The 10,822-nt window shown below is 42.0% G+C and overlaps 1 protein-coding gene across 5 annotated transcripts in view; it reads right to left on the bottom strand.

The window, feature by feature from the left end:
- The window catches only part of LOC130092371 (NACHT, LRR and PYD domains-containing protein 12-like), a 169,542-nt gene extending 159,341 nt beyond the window's left edge, over positions 1 to 10,201 (bottom strand). For all 5 annotated transcript variants that reach the window (XM_056260216.1, XM_056260217.1, XM_056260215.1 and 2 more), the window contains exons 1-3: positions 10,125 to 10,201; positions 2,493 to 2,564; positions 1,540 to 1,656 (exon numbers count right to left, since the gene is read on the bottom strand). In XM_056260216.1, coding sequence (XP_056116191.1) covers positions 1,540 to 1,656; positions 2,493 to 2,542 — 167 coding nt within the window. In that variant the 5' untranslated portion in view covers positions 2,543 to 2,564; positions 10,125 to 10,201. The remainder of the gene's footprint in view (positions 1 to 1,539; positions 1,657 to 2,492; positions 2,565 to 10,124) is intronic.
- Between the last annotated feature and the right edge of the window lie 621 nt (positions 10,202 to 10,822).

Here is a 10,822-nt window from a genome sequence, read left to right on the forward strand (position 1 = left end):
GGGACTACTTTTTGTGCTTGCACTCACTGGCAGCGAGCGGGTGGTGTGTGCGTGTGTGTGTGTGTGTGCGCGTGACGACGCCGACGGTAAGTTACCAGGGCTGTCTCTCTGCCTGCCATATACAAAGGCCAGAGTAAAACATTTTAATATTCCGTTTTTTGCCCCTTTTTGTACTTTGTAGATCAGCTGTGTCACCCAAGAAGAAGAAAGGGGACATACGAAGCTTTTTCATAAAGCAGAGTGTAAGTAGGCAAAAATAACTAGCCACACAAATAACTAGCAGTAGTAGTGACTGACCAGGCTTTCAAATGCAGATTCTACTGTGGAAAATAGTATTAACTGGTGATCCTGGTTACCCAGGATATTGTTACAGTTAAACCTAGCTTCTGCAATCTTTCAAGGTTAGGACCATTAATTAGGGGTGTGCAGCACGGATAGACTCATAGAAGTCGCGCTATCATGATAGAATGCTACGTTAGCAAGTCACTGAATGTTAATTAGCCTACCTTAACTTAGAATCTTGCAGTCATAAACAGTGGATCATCTGAGACATTTTTGTGGGGATGTCCCCACCAAAGCTGAGACAAAACCTACGCCCATGGTGTCTGGAAATGTGTATTATAAACAATATGATAGTAGTCGGATGAGTGACGTTAGACAGTAGATCTAGTAGTACATAAAACAAGTATACATCCTAAAGCACCTTTTCTTATCCTGGAACAGTCTTTTGTATTCATTCCATGTCTCATGTAGTTAACCTTGCTATTTCATTTGAGTTTACTAATAATTCAAAAGCTCTGCCGATGTTGATCCGTGTTTTCGTCCTGAGTCGATCCGAATCACGTTTGGCCTGACGAGCTTCAGCAGATAAAACTTTGTTTTGTTTTTTATATTTATGTGGAGTTTGTGCTGGAGTGTGTGTTGTGCTGGAGGCAGGTCGTGTTTGGTGTTATCAGACTCCATGTCGTCAGCTGAAGTGCTGTCGGTCGCATAGACTGTATATAAGGAGAGAGGCTCGGGAGCGCGCATGCATGTCACATCCGATGGATTTTGCGGTAAATCCGACCCGGAGACTTCACATATAAATATGAATATTGGCCTTCAGAGGTAATAGCAAAACCCGAAAAGTGGATCATTGTAATGTGTGATTACAACCCCTTCACACACAGGCAATAAAAAAAGGATTCATTTTAGAAGAAAAGCTACATAGAACACCTTTAAGTCAACGGCGTTGATAAACACGCTGTGTTGATAGCACGCCAAAAATGGAAATACGAATTGCCGTGTCATACAAACGCCATTTCATGAGATCAGTCTGAAAAAATAGTGGATGCATCAGTAAATAATTGTTCATGGCATATAATAAAGTTTTTTGATGCTCATCACCATGTTTATAATTTTCCTGAAAAAAAAAAGAAAAAAAAGTATCCAGAAACTTCTGAAATTTGGTTGATTTGACAGAGAATGATTAGTTGATTTTAAATGTAAATAAACATCTCATAGAGATCTATCTATCAATCCATCTATGAAATGATGTACCTCAGATCAGTTGATGTGTGTTTTCCATCAAATTTCACTGGCTCTCTCATAGATGCATCACTCTTCATGGACACACAGCTGGGCTCCGGTGAGATTGATCTGTCACCCTGAAACTGACTTAAATAGAATATAGATAATAGAGACAATAATCAATTTGGTTGATTTATGAAAATAAATCCCACATGAGAAGGTTGTCTATTAAGACAGTGTGTTGAAGAGTGATGAGACTGTCCAAGGATAATGTTATATATCATCTGGCGGTCTACTGTAGTGTATCTGTGTGTCTTTGGACAGTGTTTAAAGACCCTGAGTGGCTCCAACTACTGTATATCCCGGCACCAGAATATGATAGAGACAACATGTCACGGTTCATGAATTTGCTGACTCTTTCTTGCCTTGTATTGTTGTGTGCATGTGGGCGTGGTCGCTGATAACTACTGCTGATCAGTAGCGCCAGCTGCATCTGATCAGCGGTGCTGCACTTTTCGTCTTGTGTTTGTCAAATCGTTGTGGATGTTTCCAGGTGTGTTTCTTGTCTCCTGCCTGTCTTCAAGTTCCCCCTTGTTGCACTTTGGACTCTGTGTACCAGTTCCGTTCACTCTGCCTTCTTCCATGGAGGAATTATCTTCTAGTTCCTGAGTCTGTTCGGATATCGTGTTGGACATCCTTCATCCCTTTTCCACCACGGGAGACCGGGTTGTTCATTGGCGTTCCTGCGCTGCCAAGAGCAATTCCCGGACACTTGCACAACCTGACCACTCATTACATTTCAACTGATTAATAAACTGATGTCATTAATAAACAGCTTTTTACTTGCTATTGAATCCACTGTTTTACTTCACGTAACACAACAGATCACTATACCAACCCTGGCAAACACCCACAACACCCTGTTATGTGCAGAAAATTAGTCTTCTATAACATTCTATAAGATCATATGAAGATTGAAGTACCTGCATCCTGGAGAAACATCTCCATGTCTGAATGTGTGTGTGTCGTCCATGATTCATTCAGTCTTCATGGAGCTGCTCGGGTAAGAGATCAGAAACACTCATTCACACACACTCAAATACAATACATTTCATTTCATTTGACATTTTCTTCAGTATGTTTATGGAGACAAAACGAGTCAGATTTCTGATTTCTAATCAATAATTATCAACATTTAATGTGATTTTCAATCATGTTAATGAATGTTCAGAACTGGTATCATCTGAATCAGCAGATTCTCTTCTTCAGTCAGATCTGTAACGTTTCCACCAGTATTTCATCTGTGTGTTTAAAACAGAAATATCTCGGCTGAACAGACTGGGAAGTTTGTAACACTACACTGTAAAAAAAATCTGTAGAAATTACAGTATTACTGGCAGCTGCTTGCCAGTAACTTACTGTAGTTTTAAATTGATGTTATTTACTGGCAACAGTTTGTTCAAAGTTAAATGAACATTAAACATTAACAAGTCTTTATCTTTACAGAATAAAACTAAAATAACAGCCTCATGCAAATCATTCAGGGAACCAAAATCTGAAGGAAAAAAAACAGAAAAAGGTTGATGAAGATTTCTGGTTCCCAGAATGCTTTGCATTAGATTGTTATTTTATAATTTTATTCTGTAAAGACAAAGACTTGTTCATGTTTAATGTTCATTTAACTTTGAACAAACTGTTGCCAGTAAATATCCATCAATTTAAATCTACAGTAAGTTACTGGCAAACAGCTGCATAACTACAGCAATTTTTTTACAGTGTAGAGTTTAATGTTCTTCCACTGAAGCCTCAAATATTGTACAAATGGGACAGTTTACTGTAAGCCAACATTTATAATTGCACTCTTTGTAATTGAAATTCATTCACATGGAAAATAAACATGTATACAAGTTTGAGACACACAGCACACAAAAGAGTTAAAAACAAACGCTACAGATGTTAAAGAGAAAAGTGTTGAAACACTGTGGTTTCTAGAAATTTTAGCTTTTAGTAATGTTCCCATTTTTGTACTGAAAATTAGACCTACATGCAAGTTTAAAAGCGTATTTTAACATATAGGGTCGGTTTCCCGGACAGGGTTTAAAGTAGGCCTGGAGTAAGCCTTAATCTAGAATATTTAATCGTGTCTTAATGACTTTCTGAAACACAGATTAAGTACAGAATAGTTACACCTGGACTATGGAGTCGGTCCTGAACTAAAATTAACCAGATTATTTCAAACCAACTGTGTTAATCTGCATTAGCATTACAGAGGTTGCCTATAAAACATGGAATGAACCAAGAAAATCTTAAAATATGAATGTGTGTGTGTATACATAACCAACCATGTACACCTGGTGTTCATTAACAATGAATGGTTTTCAATTAAAATTAATGATTTAAATAATCCTATGATTAATGCTTCTTGTTTATTTACATAACAAACTAAATGTAACCTTTCTTTACACATGTGGTGTTCAGTGTTGGCAACATTAAAGAAATACTGTTCAACCAGCATACTAGTGGATCATTTATTATTAACACAAGTACAGTAGATATCTTGGTAGCAGGTCCTTAGTCCAAGCAAAGGCTCAACACTTCACCAAATGGTAACCCCCCAAACATACTGTAGATTTATCAATAACTGACACACTGCAGACTAGACTTAACCGAACGTGTTCCTTGTTTTATTTTTCACTTCCATTGCCTTACACTCGTGCAACCCCGCACTCTGGTCCACCCTGACCACACCCACCTTCCCATGTAACACCACCCTTAAAGGGCTATAGCATTTATCAACTATGATATAATGATATAACATATCAACACTACATCCCTTCCCTTAAGCTAACACTCACCAACTGAACATGTGAATAAGCAGTATAACATGTAACACTGTAATAAATGTGACAGGCATATTTAACCAGTTACATAGTCCTGATAACGTGGGTTAGGATGGCTAACTCTCCCTGAACGAGTCACTACAGGTTGGGCAGTTTCAGCGACAACACCAGTGGCAGGTGCTTCGCTCTGAGATGGTAACACTGTAGCTGACAGGAGGTTTGTAAGAGGTGACACTGGTGGAAGTGGCCTGTAATCATCTTCTGAACACTCAGTGGGCGGAGGCTCTTGAACACCGAGGAGCAGACGTCGATTTCTTACGAATTGTTTGCCCTGAGAGGTCACCACATAGCTGTTAGGTTGAGTAGCATGGCCCTGTACAACTGCCAGTTTGTCGAAACCGCGAGCCGTCTGCATCCTTACTGTCTGACCCTGTTGTAGGGGTGGAAGGGTATGGGCATTGCGGTCATAGTATGCTTTGCTTTCCTTTCTCCTCCTGGTAAGAGCTGCCTGGACTTTGCTGCATACAGAGGGCATCAGTCTGTCTTTCAGCTCAGGAAGAAAAGTTCTCGTCCGTCTAGAGAGGAGCAGTTGGGCAGGTGATGGCAGGTCTGCGCGTGAAAGGTTACGCAGGTGGAGTAAAGCAGCCTGAATGTCACTGTGCTCTCTATGGCATTTCTCTAGCCGATGCTTGGTGGATCGCACTGCACGTTCTGCAAGCCCGTTGGATTGTGGGTAATATGGGCTACTCCGAATGTGCTCAAAGTCCCATGCACGTGCAAAACCAGAAAATTCGCTACATACATCTGTCATGAGCGTCTGTCATGAGCGTCTGAGGAATGCCATGGACTGCAAAGTGTCTCTTAAGTTTCGCAATTACAGTGACACTTCTCATGTCGGGTAGATGGTCAAGCTCAAACCAACCAGAGAATGAGTCCACTAGAACCAAATGCATTTTTCCATGCCATTCAAATATGTCTGCCGCAGTGAACATCCAGGGAAGATCAGGAACATTGTGTAGTTGCATCGGTTCATGTGATTGATGGGGTCTAAGGGCGTTGCAAGGAGCACAACGAGAGATTGCTCTCTCGATATCATCATACATCGTGGGCCAGTACATTGTTTCTTTTGCCCTGCGTTTTGTGGCCGCCAGACCCGGATGGCCTTGATGTAGCTGAGTCACGTAGTAACTTTGTAGCGATGGTGGTATCAGGAGTCTCTGTCCTCGAAAAATCAGTCCATCTTCAACAACAAATTCCTCTCTCATGGAAAAGAATGGGCGGAGATCATGTGAGAGCTCTTTGAAGGAGTTTGGCCAGCCATGCATTATCAAGTTAACAAGTCTTTGGCACGTGGGATCAGATTTTACAACAGTTCGGAGTTCCTCTGTCCGCTGTGATGAGAGAAGTTGGTGTCATTACCTCTAGCAGGTCATCCGAAAGGGGAGGGTCAGTGGAGGGGAGATGAGCACGTGATAGGGCATCAGCGACAAAGAGTTCCTTGCCCCGTTTGTAGATCACGTTGAGACTGTAACGTTGGAGCTTGAGCATCATACTTTGAAGACGTGCTGAGGCGGTGTGTAGCGGCTTTTTTAAGATTGTGATGAGAGGCTGGTGATCTGTTTCCACAGTGACGGGTCGGCCATAGATGAAGTCATGAAACTTCTTAGTTGCAAATACTAATGCTAACATTTCTTTCTCGATTTGGGCATACCGAGATTCAGTTGGTGTTAGGGCGCGTGAAACAAATGCAACAGGAGCGCCCTGCTGAAGACACACAGCGCCCAGTCCATGTTGGGATGCATCAGCTGAAAGGATGACAGGTTTGGTGACATCAAAGTATTGCAGAACTGGGGGACTGGATACAGCGTCCTTCAGGTTTTGGAAAGCGGCATCCTGCAGCTCATGCCACGACCATTCCACGTCCTGCTTCAACAGTTCACGTAGAGGGCCTGTAACGTCACTATAGTGTGGAATGAATTTCGATAAGTAGTTGGTCATACCAAGAAACCGTTGTAAGGCCTGTTTGTCCTCAGGTTTTGGCATTTGGCGGATAGCTGTGGTCTTGTCGGGGTCGGGTTTGACGCCATGAGCAGTCAGGAGATGGCCTATATAAGAAACTGAGGTGACACGAAATTTGCACTTATCAGGGTTTAATTTCATGTTACAGCCGCGGATTTTGTGGAGTACCTGTTTCAGTCGCTCATCATGTTCCTGTAGTGTGCAGCCCCAGACTAGTATGTCATCTACCACAATTTGACATGGTTGTGCATCAAAGAGCTGCTCCATGGATCGCTGGAACACTTCACTGCCAGTGGAAATTCCGTAAGGCATGCGCAGGAATCTGTACCTGCCAAAAGGCGTCATGAATGTGGTCAGCTTCGAAGATGCCTCGTCTAAGGGGATTTGCCAAAATCCACATTTTGCGTCGAGGATACTGAAAACCTTGGCACCCGGCATGTCAGCGATGACCTGCTCAATGGTTTTCAGTGGATAGTGGGGCCTTAGGAGTGCCTTGTTGAGATGCACTGGATCTATGCAGATTCTTACAGAGCCATCTTTCTTTTTGGCAGCGACCATTGCAGACACCCATTCAGTGGCTTCGGTTTCAAGGGTGATTACACCCAATGTAGTCATTCTCTCAAGCTCTGCCATGACTTTCCCCTTCATTGCTATGGGCACTTTCTTAGGTGCACAGACAGAGGGCGCTATTGACATGTCTAATCGCATGTGATAAACAACAGGCAGTTTGCCAAGCACTGTGGTGTCGAACAGATCACTGAACTCTTGTACCTCTGGTTCTTGGTTTTGTACTGCATGCACATGTGGTCCTAACTGTATCAGACCCATAGCTATACAGTCTTGCAATCCTAGTAGTGGTCTCACATTGCGATTGACAACATGGAATTTCAGTCGGCCTTGTTCACAATCTAGTATCGTTGTGCCCTCAGTATTGATGGTTTGCCCGCCATTAGCAATGAGATTAACTTTTTCAGTAGTATTTATGTGAGCTGAGGGTGCAATGAGATGTAACTGGTGGGCAGATATAACGTTGCATTTGGCACCTGTGTCCATCTTCAGTTTTATTTTGCTAAGCCCGTGTGTCAGTTGCACTGTTGTGAATATTTCACCTTTCTGCGAAACATCATCCACTATCTCACAATAGAAAGTGTCCTCAGGGGCATCCAGATTTGTGACTAATTCATTCACCCGATTAGGCTCATAGTTTCTAATTCGCTTAGGATGGTAATCACGAGTTTGTGACTGTGGTGCCGTTTTGTATGATGGAGTTGATCTACAGCATTTTGCTGAATGGTTCCATTTTCCACAGTTGTTGCACTGTTTATTAAAAGCAGAGCACTTAAGTTTATCAGGGACGTGATATCTGTTGCAATTGATGCAGCGATCTTGTATTGCACATACTTCAGTCTCGTGTTTCAGTTCTTTTGTGCTCTTTTCAGATTGCTCATATAACAGGCATATATTAACTGCAGAGTCCAACGTCAGATTTTTTTCGCGGAGCAACTGTTTCCGCACGCCGTCACTTTCAATCCCGCAAACTATGCGGTCACGGATTAGCTCGTCATTTAAAGTTCCAAAGTCGCATTTTTTTGCGAGTAGCTTTAAGGTGGAAACATACGACTGAATGGACTGACCGGGTTTTTGATTAGTCGTGTTGAAACTGTCCATTATAATGTTCTTTGTAGGCAAACAGAGTTCTGCAAACTTTTTCAGTAATACGTCGGGATCTTCTCTGTTCTCTCCCTCTGCAAACGTGAAAGCCTCGGATTTCTCCACCGCGTCGGGGCCCGCTAAATTCAGCAGAGTGTACGCCTGCACCTTTTTCGATTTGTCTGATAGACCAGCATTGCAATATATGCGCCATTCTTTTTCGAATTTGCTCCAGTTGTCAGCAATGTGCTCGTCGTAGATTAGCGGATCAATACGGCGGAGACCTTGTGCCATGTTCGACCTCTTCTGACACCATGTAGATTTATCAATAACTGACACACTGCAGACTAGACTTAACCGAACGTGTTCCTTGTTTTATTTTTCACTTCCATTGCATTACTAGAGTTGTGACGTTCGCGAACGAACCGATTCTTTTGAACGGCTCATAAACATGAACGATGGGAGCCGAGTCGCGGCTGGAGGGGAGCCGTTCTTTCTGTCGTTCTTTTTTCATGCGTGTTTCACACAGATGCACACAAATTAGCTCCTCAGTTATAGGGGAAGGGGCGCACCCAGCGCAGGGGTGCTACTGCCTAACAGCATGATGATAGTTGTGCACGCGCGCGCATCCTTTACGTGAGTACTCCAGTGGGAAAAAACCCTACGTGCTGTCATTGGGTAGGAGCAGAGCCAATGACTTATGCCGTCACATGGTTACTCCAGTTAAAAACAAAAAACAAAAAAAACACTAAAGTAACACTAAGTTCCTTTGTAAATAAATACAAAGGAACTGCTTTGTATTTATTTACATTGCATTTTGTGTTCATGTTATTGTATCTACAGTATATATTTACAACTTTAAATAGTTTTTGTTTTTTATCAAAATGTTCTTGTGGTATTGTATGAATAACATAAGTCAACATAGCTTTACACATACACATACTTTGTACTAAAGGTAAATCCAAAATAGTGATATCACTTTCTAAGCAGAGGGATGTTGTGCAACCCTATGGAATATAGTCCACACATGACAAATGAGGTAATAATCAATATTTCAGAATAATTCAAACTCAGATATTGGTGTGTGATATCTGAGTTTTAATTAATTGACTACAAATCTCACCTCATCATTCCTCCCAGTGATTATTTCCAGGATAAACTGAGATGCCCCCAAGCTGGCTTCTTAAAACTGACTAAATATTTAAAAAGAGCCAAAAGAGCCGTTCTTTTGAACGGCTCTTTGAAAGGAACGGATCGCAAAGATCCGGATCTCCTCAAAGAGCCATAAATCCCATCTCTATGCATTACACTCGTGCAACCCCGCACTCTGGTCCACCCTGACCACACCCACCTTCCCATGTAACACCACCCTTAAAGGGCTATAGCATTTATCAACTATGATATAATGATATAACATATCAACACTACACATACTAACATAACAGAAACTTTTATACCAACATAATAGAACATTAACATGTCTCTCCATTCTCTTATCTTGCTAAAAAAAATGCCCAAAATGTCAATTATTTTCAAAATTTACTCTCCCAATTCAGTCCTGTGCAAATCATGATGAGAAGTGAAAGTCCTTTGGGTTAGTAGATTGAAACATATTTCAAAATGAAAACATCAAGTGAAGTCAAAGAGTGACCACTTCAAGTCAGTTTAGAACCAATGCATTTGAACTAGAAACCCAATACAATGGTGTGAAAAACAAACAAAAACATAATGAAATGTTTAATTAAATATATATCCAAGTATAGGCTGCATTTGTCTTCTTTGAAACACAATGTTAATCTGAAGTTAAACCTGCCTCCTGCTTTAAGCCTCAATTTAGTCCTGGAGTATAGTCTTCCTCCAGGAAATCATTTTATTAAACTTTGGAATAAACTAAATCTATTTAAAGCCATGACAGAGAAAGCAGATTTCTGTTAGTTTAAAGGGACATTTTAGTCTAGGACAAAGCTTAATCTCTGTCCAGGAAACCGACCCATAAGGTCTAGGCTATATGTCCAAAGACAAGTAAGAGAATAATTGATAGGTAAAAAAAAAAAAAGCATATTAAGCACTTTGTGTAATTTTCTTTAATATTTCATGGTTACTTACGTTTTGGAGTAAGTCATTTTCATGCGCCACACTTGAACACTTAACTTTAGCCTAAGGTTATTAAACACCTTTCGAGTTCCCTTTCGAGGGAACTTAACACTGCGTCGAGAATCGACTCTTTGGGGACGCTCCCTTAGCGTGCGCCTCTGAAGTATGAATGAAACTATTCCAATCCTGATTGGTGTTGCGTCATGACGTAACATGTGACGGCATAACCGGATGCATAAAAGCTACGCCGGAACAAACACAAACTAGCTTTCGCTCTTCAGCAAGCGCTCTGTGTTGAAACTGTGTGTCTTATTTGGTGTTGTTTGTCACATATATTGTATATTATGGCCAGCGAACAATTCAAAGCTTGTGTGCCTCCCTGCCCTCGTTTTATCACGGGTGGGGACACACATGCTTTGTGTGTGAGTTGTTTGGGAGCGCAGCATGCACGGGCAGCTCTCGAGGGAGCTGCTTGTGTAGACTGTGAAGCACTTCCCATTAGAGTGCTGCGCTCCCGGCTGGCGTGCTTTGATGAGCACGGTCAGGCTCGCGTTCCCCATGGTTCTGGTCCCGCGTCCGTTGAGGCGGCGCGGCGATTGAGATCGTGGGGTTCGCAGCGGGATCTTGTGGATGAGATTGAGACTGCTGAGGCACCTTCTCACTCTTCATCCGAGGATCTCGTAGCCTCTGAGAGTGGTGCAGGAGCCCGC

This window comes from Rhinichthys klamathensis, unplaced genomic scaffold (genome assembly GCF_029890125.1).
Source record: "Rhinichthys klamathensis goyatoka isolate OS25496 unplaced genomic scaffold, OSU_Roscu_1.1 h1tg000176l_1, whole genome shotgun sequence".
NCBI classification, from domain to species: Eukaryota; Metazoa; Chordata; class Actinopteri; order Cypriniformes; family Leuciscidae; genus Rhinichthys; species Rhinichthys klamathensis.